The following is a 14821-nucleotide window of genomic DNA, read 5'->3' as shown; positions in this document are numbered from 1 at the left end:
TGCAGGCAAAAGCTTTTAAGATATTTCTTGTTCAATAGCGAACAGTCTCTCTTATATACAAGCCAGTGGTTTGAGATGCACAGTCCAAAAGTAAAGTTCTACAGCCTGACCTTGCTGCCATCTTGTACATGTATACCAACATGCCAGAAAAGTCACTCCTTTATGTTGACTGTAGGCAGTGTACATTTATCTTTGTATGGGCCTTTTTGCTCCACTGTTTGACAGTCAAAAGAGTCATGATATCAGAACTCAACCGGCTAGCAAATTTATACTTTTTTCTTTCGTTAAACAGAAAGAAAAAAGTATAAATTTGAATAAAATTTTAAAATTCTAAAATATTCAAGGGAGAAATAAATGAATACACATCACCTGGGAAGAAGTTGTTGTTGTCTAATTAGTGTTGGTCATTCAAATACGTTAAACAACAACCCTTAACTCGATTACTCTGCACTCGACTCATCGAGCCTTTAACATCGCTCCTTGCGATTAGCTTGGTCTCATTTAAGATGGCTGCCTAGTGTTCTGAAGTAACGCGGTTATTACATGTCAACATGTCTCTTCTTAGAGTTTGTGCCTTTGCCAAACTTCTGAGTCGTCGGAGCTTAATTGAAAAATGCGCTGTCCGCGTGTCTTTTGCGGACTGCTGTCAGCTGTGTGCGTCGGTGAGAGGTGGCACAGTTAGATGGATATCAGGTGAGAAAACAACAGTGTAACTGCAATGTGAGGCGCACATTTGGCGACTTTCTTTTGAGACTCTTTGTTGTATATCATTGCCTTTGTGTGCTGACTGAACGCAGGGATTCCCTGTCGGATTTCGTGTTAGTAATTCAGATATTGCTGGTGATGCGTGGGCTCAGTCGGAAGCTTGGCGCTGCTTTGCTCTCCTCGTCCTTGAGGAAAACGTTGAACCTACTCCTCTGTGCAGTAATGGTAAAACTAAAGTAAACTAAATTTTAAGGTTTCACATATCAGGATATAATTATAAAGCATTTGATCCGTACCAGGTTTTAAAATGAGGTAAATGAAAGTTGAAATGAGGCGCAACACATGACACACCACACGTGTCATTATTTATTTAACAGAAATCGAGCCAAAAGCAGCTTGTAGAACCTCTATTAGCAGCAGTAACTCGAAGCAATGTTTTTTTATCCGACTTTGTCAGCCTTTCACATCGTTGTAGAAGAATACTGCCCCCCTGTTCTTTGCAGCATTGCTTCAGTTCATTTGTGCTTTAAGATTTAGCATGCCATCTGAACAATCTAGGGTCTGAGATAGAGCTCTTTGGGTTTTTTTTTGTAATTTCTCTGAGAATTGCAGAGAGTGGAGTAGGATCAGTTCCTTTTAAGATCATTGCTGATTTCTTTCCTCATTGTCTTGGTGTCAGCACACACCTAACAGCCAAAACCTCTGTTTTCACAGAGGTGCTCACACTTGCTCATGATCAGTTAATAAGGTGCATTTAATTAATAGCAGGTGGCTGCTAGTTACCTTTTTAAATCCAATGGAAGCAAAGGTGTACGTAGATTTTCAACACACTGCTTCTGCATCTTGGCTTAGTTTCTGATCTAATTCCTTTAATTTTAATTTTAAATATGGTTATATTGCCTATTCTGTAAAATAGTCAGATGTCTATTCATATTAATGTACAGAATTCACCTGCTTGCTGCTACTACTGCACATTCACCCAATGTATATACTATATATATATATATAATGTTCTTCCTCTACCCCCCCCCCCTCATTTTTGCACATGTCGAGGAGCGTGTCAGGCTACATTTCACTGTGTGTTATACTTGTATAACTATGCATGTGACGAATAAAGAACCTTGAACCTTGATAAATAAATAATGACACAGTGTAATATGGCATTTGTTGTTGTTCATATGAGATTGTGTGTGCCTAATTGTAAGAGTTGGTAAGTGTCAGATGATTATTTATTACATCCTGATATGTAAAACCATAGAACTGAAAAAGCAAATACTTTCTTTATACCGTGATTGCATGTGGAGGTAAAATACAGCCCGGGGTCAATTCAATTCAATATTGCCAGGATTTTTGACGTTTTGACACGAGGGAATGGGGGCTGGTGGAAAGGTGGCGGGTTGGGGTATGACAAATTTCAACTTTCATCTCCTTCAGATAATCCCTTTAGCTAATTGGTCCGATCGGCTCTGCCATCCTGGCGGTGTGGCTCGGACGACTGTTTATGAAGGAGTTTCACCACTGGGACAGCTTCTCTCGGACTGACTCCTGTGAACCATGGTGCATAGAGAGCACTGGTAACACGGTGACTTTGCTGACATTACACAACTGGCGATATCAGAATCAGAATCAGAATACTTTATTAATCCCGAAGGAAATTAGGGTTACAGCAGGCAGCATGCTAATGGTGCATGCGCACTTACAAAGGAACCTTCTGACCAACTTTACACAAACATCACATTGGGGAGACATGTCAGAAAGGTAGGCTGATAGGAGAAAAACAACGAAAATACATAACATGAGGTAAGAGGAGGAGAAAAAAAACTCCACTCAGACTGAGCTCCTAGTGGGAGAACAGTTTGATAACAGAAAAAACACCTCAGCACAAAAAGCACATGACTATCAATACACCATAGAAACACAAGACGAGCAACAGGGGCGGGTAAAGGGTAAGAGAGAGCCGGTGTAGACAGCGCATCCGGTCCTGCTGCATGTCTGCGCTGGTCCAGTTGACTGCCATCTTCCCCGGTAGGGCACAAGCATCGAAGGCGTTTGGAAAGGGAGGGGGGATCAGTGTGTGCATATCAGTGTATGTGTGTGTGTGTGTGTCCAGAGTTCAGCTGAGACAGTGTCCTTCGCCCCGCCAGGCTAAGTAAACAGTCTTCCAGCCAACCCAGGTGGCCTTGCATGGAATGGGGGGAACAGTCTAAACACAGTTGTTATCAGGGTGTTTTGTTCAGCTCCAGCCTTGAGGCCGCAGCTGGCGCCGAAGGGGTCTCCGCATGAAGTGATGATAGTTTTTACTTTAGTGTGAACAACTCATATGAATTTCAAAGCTGTTCTAACAGTCCAACACTGGTCTCTCAATCTCCCGTTGGAGAGCCGTGAGCTTTCTATGATGTTATCCAAACTTACGTTCCGTGATGTTGTCATTCTTTTTGCTCAAAGAGCAGGTTCTGAGAACTCACGACCGCAGTGCACTTCCCCAAGATGTGATCGAATTTGCGCTCAAAGGTGTTGTTCGAGCTAGCCCCTCCAGATGTAATCCAGTTTTTCACTCAGAGGTCTTGTTCTGAGTATTCACGGCAGCCGTGCGTTCTCCAAGATCTTCTCCGTGCTGCGCTCAATGAGCCCATTTTTAGAAACTCACGCCTCGTCCCATCATTTCAATCCCAGCGGGCAGCCTTGTGGGGGTTTGAACAGCCGGTTCCGCTTCCTTAATTCTTCGATAAGTCAGGGCCAAGCCAGCTCCGATCAGCAAGAACCCTGTTATCATGGTTCCGAATAGGTAGATATCTTCAGCAGTCAGGCTCACCCGAGCCCAGACTTCTCGTTGAGAAGGGGTGCCAATTGCATTCAGAGACCAGTTGATCAAATCCAAATCCATAATTCCTCTTTTAGGTTTTAGAGAACAGACTGTGAGAGAGTGTTCCAGGGAAAAGTAATACAAAAAAAACCACGAGACTAGACAAGGACATAAGAGGCTAAGCAGGGAAGCTAAGGGAGAGGAGGAGAGGAGAAAAAAAAATGCAGCTTTTCTGACTCAGGCGGTGTCTATGGGCACTGTGCAGTCTCGGCATGTGGTCACTACCTATCCAGGCCTGTTTGGTTCGGAGGGTGTTCACGAAGGGCAAACTGTGAGAGGTCTCTGAAGCAGCACTCTCCAGCAATTGCACATAAATTATCTGGGGCCTCTCGCTTTTGGGCTTCTCCTACCTTTTCTACATATACATCACGTTCTTGTGAGGACAGACAATGTCATACCAGCCATGCCATACCAATACCAGCGTTTTATTTTCATGGGCAGGGCCTCATAAGGGCACGTCTATGTGCCCTATCTTTGTGTAGGGGATTGTGCTTGGGTAGGTTTGGGGCAGCAGGCACCAGAGGGCCTGGAGGCTCACTCCACTTGTGGTCTGGCAGCGTTCGGGGCCCTTTTCAGAGAGGTGTCAATTCAGAACATATGAGCAGCAGCAAGCTGGTCTTCACCTCTCACATCATTCCGGTTTTACAGGCTTGATGTTTCCAGTGTAGCCTAAATTGAACTGAGTCTGTGTGTGAGTGGCCTAAGTGATGGGGGTTACTCAGACCATGGCTCAGATTAGTGAGGTGGGTGGGCAGGGGTGAGATGTGAGATAAATGCTTCCGAGGAATACGCAGGAAGGCACATTCCATAGTTGGACATCTCACTGATGCTGCTCTGAGAACCAGGGTTACACAAGTAACCTAAATGTTTGCATTGTAGTTGTCTGTATCCTTAAACAATAAACAAAATGCCTTCAAAAGTGAAAAGCCAGGCCGAAGATCCTAAATAATATCTCATCATTTGTTTGTTTGTTTTATAGGAACATCTTTGCAGCTTCAAAACATAAATGTTTCATCTAGAATTCCAAAGACCGATGAAGCAAAGAAACGCGCACTGAAACAGTTTCAGCTGTTAGACGGTATGTCACTGCAGATGGCAGTTCTAGATCTTTGTGTTGTTTGTGATATGTTATTATAGTATTTTACAGGCTAATGTAGACTGTGGTGCTTTCTGTATTACTCCTTTAGTAACATTTTTGTAATGTTCCCTCTCAGTGCTTGAGGCCAGAATCCAGCAACTACAATCTGACGTCGTTCTAGATTTCCAACATGCAAAGGTGCAGTTTATGAAAGCGCCTTCTCATGGAAGAGGTACTTCATCTGGTAAGGGCCACAGAAGCACACCCCAGGAGAAAACTGATATTCCTAAATCTGGACAGACTGGCGATAAAGGCTCCTTTAAATCCCAGCCCCGCCGCTGGATAGAAAAACTAACTCAAGAGAAGAAGAACAAACTTAAAAAACAGCAGCACCTCCAGCAAAAAATGCAAATATGTGTCAAAGAGAAACTACCAACAACATCATCTAAAGGTACCAAAAGCAGCTTGATGTCCACCGGTACAACACATAAAACAATATCTACTGGAGTTAAAAAGAGCAGAGGTCATTCAAAACTGTCAGATGAAATACGAGCTGCAGTTTCTTCGACAGCTACAGCAGCTGCTGCCACTGCCATGGCAGGAGCAGCCACCGTGCCACAAAAAGCATCTAAAAAGAAACGAAAAGACTCTAAAACACATGCTCTTGAAAAAAAGGGAACTGAACTGACTGGTACTGACCCTCAGGGCACAGCCGAGGAGCTGGCTGAGGTGGAGGAGCTGGAGAAGAGACTCAATCAACAAGTAAGCCATTGGACATTGTCAAGTAAACCAGAACGCATGCAGGAGGGCAGTGTGGGAAATGCGTGTCAGGACATCAGTCTTAGCATCTGCTCATACTTGGAGGCCTGTATATTTGCCGGGGACATCGAGCGGGCACATAATTTCCTGCTCAGTCAGCACAGAGTTATGAGTCGACGAAAACATCTCAACACAGGCGTTTACAACATCATGATGAGGGTGTGGGCCAAAAAGGTGAGTTCAGAAATAAAATTCAGGAGATGAGCAAAGCAGCTAAAGGAAATTCAGACATGACTTTTATTGCTTGTGCTTTTTTTTAAGTGTAATGCGTCAAAATATGTTCTGTGACAAAGATCCATGGGCCTAGGGCTGTGCGATATGACCAAAATCTCATATCCCGATATAAGAATTCTATCGTCCTGATAACGATATAAATCACAAAAATGTAACATTTTCTGTAAATTCTGTGAATCTCGTGCAGCTCGTCTTGCGGGAAGTGTTTCCAGCTGCGCGTCATGTAGCTGGAGTCGAGTGTTTTAACCGATGCATGAAACTATACATTTTTAGACATAAGTTGTAATGGCCGCCGTTTTCTTTGTGAGTATTTATTACACGGCGTGCTGCGGGGAAAAGCCTGTTCTAACGTTTGAGTCTAAGGTTTATTTTTTAGCACCTGGCGGCTCTTTTTTACTTCTCATCCGTAAATAATCTGCTCTTTCATGTGATTCAGTTTATTTTGAAAAGTCTCAACAGGATCTTGAGCTTTATTGTGAAAGGTTTATGTGGAACATAAACAAGTGGACACGCGATGCTGTTACCATCGTTGTTGCTAACCACAACACATAAAATCAGGCGCTTGTCCGTCCGTAGTGTGGTTATATAAAATATAAGAGAAAGAGAGAACTTTAAGAAATTAATATAGCCGCTACAGTGACCATCAAAACGATGAAAAAATATTGCCGTAAACAGTTTATTTTGCGACACCACGAAACAAACGATAGCGTAAAATGAAACGATAGACGTTTTTATATCGAACAGCCCTACATGGGCCCACTGGTACTTAATTGTTTAGGGCCCTTTTCAAATATCTGTGGGCAAACATGCAGTTGAACATGCTCTTATTCTCTCTGCCCTTTAATAATGATCCGAAGAAACTAAACTAAGCCTCATCTTTGGTCACTAATTCTGTTGACTTTAATTTTCACTTGTTTGCGTGGTATCATGGACTCAGGATAATTAGGCTCACTGCTCTCCCTTATATCTCTTTCGCTTGTAGGGTACATTAAATCAGATTGGCCGCATGTTTATTCTTCTAGAAGAGGCTGGTCTGAAGCCAAATCGTGGTTCCTACTTTGCTGCTTTGGAGTGTATGGGTCGCAACCCAAACTGCTCCCCAAAGGTTGTTTCAAGGTATGTTGCAAAGATACACACACACAGGGATCATAAAGAGGTGTGTTTATACCAACGTGTTTCACATTGCATCACATGTATTTCAGCATATGTGACATTTCAGAAGAGAGCTGACACTGTGCTGCTGTGGGATAGAGGTCTCGTAGCAACATCAAGATTTACCAGCAGGGGTCATAGTCAGCTCAGGCTTTTTACTTTTGGGTGAAATTTCTGTGAAAGTGCATTTATCTTAAGGTTTCTGCTGATGTGATAGTAACATACTTGCTCATTTTAAGAGCATCAATTGAATGTTTTTCGTGTAGTGTTCAAGGAATCATTTTCCTTTAGCCTGCAGGGCTGAAAAAATTTGATTTCTAGCTGCATGTCCTATATTCTCTTAATATGTTTTTACAAAGGTGAGCTCCTTAATACCATGCACATCTAAGAATTGTGGTCTGTTATTGTTTTATAAGTCTGTTTTGCAGTTTGGTCGTCTTTTGTGTCACTGGAGAACAAAGGAATGCTTTTTTTTGTTAAAACTGTGTATTAAGCTGACACCTACCAGTATTCCTTCTACTTGCACTAATCACTTTTGTGGTTTCCATGGCAATCCAGCATGGCATTATTATTATTTCCTCAACTTTATGTCAGTTGTAAATCTCTCTATTAATTAGTGCTGCTCTCACAAGGTCGCTTGAATTTGTTTTGGTTGTGGCAGCATTTTGACACAGCCTTAATGAGACTGGGTGAGGACTAATTAAATTTCTACAAGGCAGCTGAACCATACAGATAATAACTGTAGTGTAGTTAATTTCTTCTTGGATTTTGCAAATGTATTAATCAAGGACAATCTTGACAGTGTGTAGCCCAGTTCCATCTCAGCAATAACTGGGTCATCCTGACAGATCGCTACAAGCTGCGTTTGGATGCTATTTAAAATATAAATAAAACCAATATGCAATTATTTGCAAATAATTTAAAACCTCTAACCCTAAAAATTTTATTTTATTTTTTCAAAAATGCATGCCCTTTAAGAATTTTATGCAGCTAAATGCTAATATTGGAGGACACATCAGGACTTCAGGGAGGTCAGCTTAGCACCCGGAGTCTTTTACTGCGGAGCCCTGGTGGAATATATTGATATTAGCCTGTAACCAGCCTTTCTTTAAAATGTCCTCTTGATGTCAGCATATGTCGCTCCTTCACAGATGTGCCTTATGCACTACTGCACACCTCTATACATTATCAAAGGTGGCTTTTGAAGGGTATGCTAATAACCAACCTGAGTATTGCTCTTTGTAGCAAAGAGAAAGTGGAATCCATGATTTCAAATAACATTTTATAATTTTGATTCATTACACTGTAGGAAGTTATTCCACTTCATCTTAAAAAAGTTTGGACCAAAAGTCAGCTGTTTTAACTACATTTGTGGATCCCGCTAAAAACTTTTTTCACTTAAGTGTTTCTGAGCCCATTAATTTTTTTTTTAAGTTAGATTTTATCTTTTAAATTGTGTCAATTTTAGCTGCTTTGAATCTTTTCGAAATATTTTACCTGGTATAATATAAATGCACCATTTGTTTTCACAAGATTTATTAAATTGTATAATTTTTAAGCAGTAATCCCCTATTTAATTTTTCCTTTGTCATTCCTATCCCAAATATTTTAAAAGATGCTGCTGGCATCCCATTCAAAATGTCTATATATGTTTGAATAAGCAAGTTCCAACCTTTCAGCATGTCTTTGTTATGTTCAAATAAAAATGTGGTTTCTAAAACACTTTAAAAAACTTTCTGGAAAGAGTTATATTAATTTAATTTCTTAATTGCACGAGACTCAGAAAATATAAACTTGCTAAGCAAAGCTCACAGTTTCAGGAGAAGCCTGTATGTTGTCACAGCACCGGTGCCTGTTTGATAGCAACTGGGAGAAAATGCAGGCAGAGGCGGGGCTCATATTTAATTTTCTTTTTTCCTTTCTGATAAACCTAACATTAGTCTTATAGCAGATGAAAAACTACAGAGCACAGGGGTTGTGTTTTTTTATTATCTCTCTTTTATAATATGCAGCCCCTGTTTGAACACAGATACATAAATGCTGCGTCCTTGATGAGAATGCTGTCTGACTACAGAAGTTATTCTGACAGCAGCTGAGAAACATGGATGATAAATGAATACAGGTATCATTCTTTATACAGAAAAGATTGACTTTTAAAATGTCCTGCTCAAACTTCCTCTTAAGGCTTTTAAGAATTCTCTGAGGTCATAAACATCTGTTTCTGTTCCAACCATGCAAACTTTGTTTGTTTGTTTTTTGCCTGTCCCGTTCGGCACTGTAGCAATCAGAATTATTGTCTAAAGGCCAAGAAAAATACCCAGAAAATTATTTTCCCAGGTGGATCATTACGGCTTTGTCATCCTGGTCCACTTAATTGATCTTTATTATTATTATTATTTTTTTACTTTTAAGTTATTACAGTGGTAACAGACAGGACCGGGGGATAGGAAAGACAAGTACAGTTGGGAAAAAGCTCAAGAAAAGGAGAGGGAAAGAAAAGGAGAGGGGAAGAGAGACAGAGAGAAAAGAAACAAAAAATCTGCTTGATCACCTGCTGGGAAAAAAGAACAAGCAAAAAGAGAACAACACAGTAGGGAAACCACAGCAACAACCAACATAAGCATAACTAACAGTAAATAATGAATATTGAATGTTACTGAGCAGCACGCAAGACCGACAACCCTCATGTCACTTCTGGCTGTAATCAGTACTTTTTCAGATTTCATCTGCTTAGTCATGTCACGTGCTTTTGCTGAAAACGTGTACAGAACAGCACGGACACTTAAGTCTTTGACTCTGAGGACATCACCTTAGGCAGTGTGCTCCAGTGGCGATACAGGTGGCAGGGCATTAGGGTTGGCGGTGGGTATCTGGTTGGTCCATCGATCACTGTAAGCTGATGCTCATATGACATTGTTGTTCAGCAGTGCTGCCCTCCCGCTCTGTCTCTGGCTAAGCAGCTTCTTCTTTCCCTTCCCTTATTCATTATCTTTCACTACTTTTTGTTGTTGTCATTAAATCCCTGTTTTCCCTATGCCCTCCCTCCCTTTTTTTCTTTTTTTATTAGTCCAACTGCTATATTCTTCTAATACTGAAATCCCCAAAGTCTCTCCTGCAGCATCCTTGCCCTCAGTGTAACAGTGTGCTTCTTCTCTCTTTTTCTCACATGCACAGCAACATTCTGAAACACACACTCTCATCCCTTTATATTTTGCCTTTATAAGTCCTGTATCCTCCAGAGCGCTATATTCCCTAAGGTGCAGCAGAGCGGTCACAGGGCTGATTGTGCTCTGTCTTTCAACCTCTCTGCCCTCTTTGTTCCTTTGGACCACATTGCCAGCACCCAGACTAATCCTGTCTTTGTTCAGGGCTCTCTCATTTACCCAGGACAAAATTGCATCTTGCATCACAAGAGACTCTGAGGCACGAGTGAAAATGCTTTTTTTTTTTTTTTTTTTACCTCTTTGGCCTCGTTTAAAATATTCCCAAACTTTTGAATAATATTACAGTCCCTCTTTTGTTTGTTAATCAGTGACTTCAGAACAGTGCACTTCTGATGAGCCTCAATAGGTGGAAACTGCTGAGCCAGGGTTTGCTCCAGTTGCTAATTAACGTGCTGTTATTTATAATTGTCTTGAGTAAAAGGTGTGCTGGGTGAAGCAGAGCTCTGTTATCCGTGTTGTCAGTGATAAATGGGTTTTCCTCACTCCTCTCTTGGCTTTGTCATGTAGTTCTGTTGTTAACTTCAAGGGAGCACTGGTGCCAAACATGCTACCTACATTTTATATGTACATAATTTTTTTAATAATATTATCACTTTTTGTCTAGCTAATAGTATCTCAAAGATGCTGCATGCACAGGACTGATAGTCTGTTACTTTGTTTTTTATTTGTACAGTTTATAGTAGCTGTGTTTCTTCTGAATCCAAGGCTTAAAATACTTTATAATATGTATTTCATAGTTTGCATATGCAGATTCTGAATTAAATATTACATCTAATAGGACTGCATATCCATAATAATTTACTCAGACCTTTTGACCCCTGAGTCGCACTACTCATAAAGGAATAAAGCTGCAGCAGACGGAAAATATTAATTCACAGACCTTTTTAGGCATCGTATATCAAACTGAGTTATGGACTACTCATTACATTACACTTCTCATTTATATTCCAACAACACTGGAGTTGTCTGCATTCTGTAGTCCAGTCATGGAGTCTGCGCTCTCTCTAGGAGATTCTGTTTAAATACACATTTCACTGGTGTCATCAGTGGCCATCTGCCTCTTGATTAAACTCATATTTTTGAGACTGACAGAAGGCCTGTCAATGCAAATACTTCAATTGATATTCTGCAACTCTTGATCAGGGCAGAAGAAACATATACAATGATGCCAGAGAGAGTTTTTTTTTTTTTTATTAATCAGGGAGCCAGGAAGTTATATAATTAAGTTATCCTCTTCCCACATCAGCAGGCAGGTCAGATGTTATAAACTCGACTTGTGATCATACTCTGTGGTCTGATCCATCATAATAACCATAATCTCCTTTGAAAATGAAAATCTACCTCTTGTGTCCTCCTAGTGGCATTCCAGCTAGCTTTGTGAGTGCTCCCTGGCTAATCTGATGGAATGAAGAGGTGCTAATACCTTCTGCGACGAGTTTGAGGAACATTTTTTAAATATACAGTACTATGCTTTGCTTCCAGCACATTCATTTGGCAAGTGAAATGTCATTGGTGTGATTCCAGCCAGAGACACAAATCCCCGTTGGTGTTGCGTCAGGAAGGGCCTTTGATGTAAAAGTTAACATGCAGAGCTACCCGCTGTGATGACTCTTTGTGGGACGGGAGAAGCCTATACTGTACTGTGCAAAGTCTTGAGCTACCCATCATTTCTTGATGTTTTACTTCCACAGAGCCAGAAGTTCTGCTAATTTAATTAAATTAAATTTCATAGTTTCTTTTTTTCCACTTTGTTGTATCAGCCTGTCACAAAAACATTATGTTTCCTTTTTGTTAGTCGAATCTATGAAAAATGCCAAAGACAGCACAGTTTGGCAGATGTAAAATAGCATTTTTGCACCAACGAGGTGAGTTAAGAGCTATTGACCAAAAACTTGTATGTTGGTGTGCAGTGTGTTCTTAAAAAATTGAGGAAACTAAACAGTTAAAAAGCCTAATTACAGCTGATGAGCAGTATCAGAAAGTCATGAAACAAAATTCAGCAAAGACCTGACGCTGGACCTGAGTTGATCCATTTAAACAAACAACAACCTTTATTTGTCACATACAATTGTACAGAGTACAACTTGTAGTGAAATGCTTGTGTCCGAGCCGCGCCATTCCAGGGCTTGGTTTTAGCATGTGAGGGTCTAGCCAGGACTCTTACTGGATACCAAGTGGGAATCAAACTTGCGACTCCCGCTCTGCTTGCTGAAGCCTCATCAGAAATGGGTGAATGGGTGGCTGTGAAGAAGCCTTTTTAAAGAGGGAAATTGGGGAGAAAAGAATGAGGAATGTTAAAATTGGTCATACTGAAGAACATTCAAGCTCAGTAGAATTGTAAAAACTCTGTTTTGGCTTATATGCTGTATTTTTTTCTTCTATGTTTGCACATTTTGATAAATCACTGCACCTGTTTCCCGAGATTTTCCACCTGCTGTTAAAGCATGGCAAAACTTTTCAATCTTATGTGGCATCTGTGATAACTTTTTGGCTTCATCATATTTAAAATATGCTTATATTCTTCACACTTCAAAAAAATCTTCTCATTTTAACACATTGTGTAGTACATACTATCTTTGTAGTATTTTCAAATTAAAACAGGGTTTAAATTCATTGCAAATGATTGCATTCTGGCTTTTTTACATTTTTTTATACTGTCACAGCTTGTCCCACTGACTAGTATCTTTAGCTCTCTACTGACATTACATAAGTAAAACCCTGTTTTAAGAGATAATATACATGTGGCACAAAGACTATGTTTCTACATTTCCAGGTGTCTGAGCCAGATGGAGGAGGATGGCCTCTCTGTGGATGATCTGTTCAACCAATGTGTTTTCCGGCAAGATGAGAGGGACATGCTGCTAAAAGCCATACGCATCGTAAAGCCAGAGTATCAGCCCAGGCTCAACATGCACACAAGCCAGTGTTCTTCATTGCTGGTTCAAGACTTCTACTCAGAGGTATTAAAGAGTCAGGTTTTTTGTTATCAGCGAACTTATTTACTGACAAGCTGGCACATGGGAAAATTAGATGCCCATCTTTTCTGCTGATGTCAAGAGAGTGGATGTTAAATAATTAATCCACATATGCACGTGTTCATCTGGTCTTTGATCTTGACATTATCTTAAACTGAAATCGTTGGAAATCATGGTGACTGCTGCATTTTTTTATGGTCGGATGACAGAATCTGCATCTTTGTATTAATTAACCATTAGCATTTACTTTAGTTGGAGTTCACAAAAATCTTTAAAAGCATTATGTGAAGAATTTATTTAGAAACTAAATGTGACTTAACACAGGAATTATTTTTAAGGCTCACTGTTTTGCATGTTTCGCCAGTCAAACCGTCAGAGCTGGGGAAGTTGTCACAAGGCTCCAGCTTGACTACGAAAGATTTGATTGTCAACCCTTCACAGCCAGACAGGCACTGTTCTATTTATAGTGAGCCACGTCTGCTTTCTAATGGGTCCTCTGCTTTAGTTGCCTCTCCTCCTCTCACCTATCCTCCTCCTTCCCACCTTCCTACTCCTTGTGATTCTCACACAATTCGTTAACAGCTTTTCGTACCATTGTAGTATTTTTAGCCTCAGTCCATGCAGCATATTCACTTTTAGACCTCTCAGTCTTGTTGTTAGTGTGTGTGTGTGTGTGTGTGTGTGTGTGTGTTTAATAGAGGGATGGTAGCAAGGTCAGCAGGTCTTATGCTATGAGTGTAAATGTGGGACTGTGCCACTTCATGATATGCCAAAAAGGTCAAATGTGACCGGATCTTTCCTGCTGGCTTTTAATGCATTTATAATGGTAGTTTGTAATTTATCTGACTCCGGCTTTTTTTGGCAGGTCGTAGGGGCTTAAAGGCTGTTCAAATAACTGGCCCATTTGATAACAGAGTGGCACAATGAATGATCTCTGGAGGGTTTTCAATCAGTTTGAGCAGCAAAAGCACAGACTAATTAAAATACTGTTTGCTGCTGTGAGAAGAGATTTTGATTAAAGCTTCAGATCGTACAAAATGCAGTTTGATCTAGTTTCAACTTGTCATTGGAGAGTGTATTATTCTCTCATTTAATTATCCGTTTCATTGGGAAAGTGTCCTATATTTGCATACTTTTTTTTTAAAACCATGCTTTTAATATTGCTTATCTTGCTGTATTAAATACAGCTCACTTTTCCTGCTCAGACTTATTCCAAAAAGTACATTATGATCACTAGGGCTGTGCGATATGACCAAAATCTCATATCCCGATATAAGAATTCTGTCGTCTGATAACGATATAAATCACAAAAATGTAACATTCTCTTTAAATTCTCGGGCAGCTCGACTTGCGGGAAGTGTTTCCAGCTGCGCGTCATGTAGCTGGAGTCGAGTGTTTTAACCGATGCATGAAACTATACATTTTTAGACATAAGTTGTAAAGGCCGCCGTTTTCTTTGTGAGTATTTATTACACGGCGTGCTGCGGGGAAAAGCCTGTTCTAACGTTTGAGTCTAAGGTTTATTTTTTAGCACCTGGCGGCTCTTTTTTACTTCTCATCCGTAAATAATCTGCTCTTTCATGTGATTCAGTTTATTTTGAAAAGTCTCAACAGGATCTTGAGCTTTATTGTGAAAGGTTTATGTGGAACATAAACAAGCGGACACGCGATGCTGTTACCATCGTTGTTGCTAACCACAACACATAAAATCAGGCGCTTGTCCGTCCGTAGTGTGGTTATATAAAATATAAGAGAAAGAGAGAACTTTAAG

At 40.4% G+C, this 14821-nt stretch overlaps 1 protein-coding gene across 1 annotated transcript in view; it reads left to right on the top strand.

Annotated features, from left to right (window-relative positions):
* The first annotated feature begins 475 nt into the window (after positions 1–475).
* The window catches only part of polrmt (polymerase (RNA) mitochondrial (DNA directed)), a 53604-nt gene continuing 39258 nt past the window's right edge, over positions 476–14821 (top strand). Inside the window, exons 1-5 of the mRNA XM_084921138.1 lie at positions 476–693; positions 4548–4646; positions 4783–5639; positions 6682–6815; positions 12849–13035. Coding sequence (XP_084777264.1) covers positions 552–693; positions 4548–4646; positions 4783–5639; positions 6682–6815; positions 12849–13035 — 1419 coding nt within the window. The 5' untranslated portion in view covers positions 476–551. The remainder of the gene's footprint in view (positions 694–4547; positions 4647–4782; positions 5640–6681; positions 6816–12848; positions 13036–14821) is intronic.

Source organism: Perissodus microlepis, chromosome 23 (assembly GCF_051167445.1).
Source record: "Perissodus microlepis isolate ML-2025 ecotype Zambia chromosome 23, ASM5116744v1, whole genome shotgun sequence".
NCBI lineage: Eukaryota > Metazoa > Chordata > Actinopteri > Cichliformes > Cichlidae > Perissodus > Perissodus microlepis.
The sequence above is the reverse complement of the archived record's forward strand: the minus strand, read 5'-3'. Positions and strand labels throughout refer to the sequence as shown.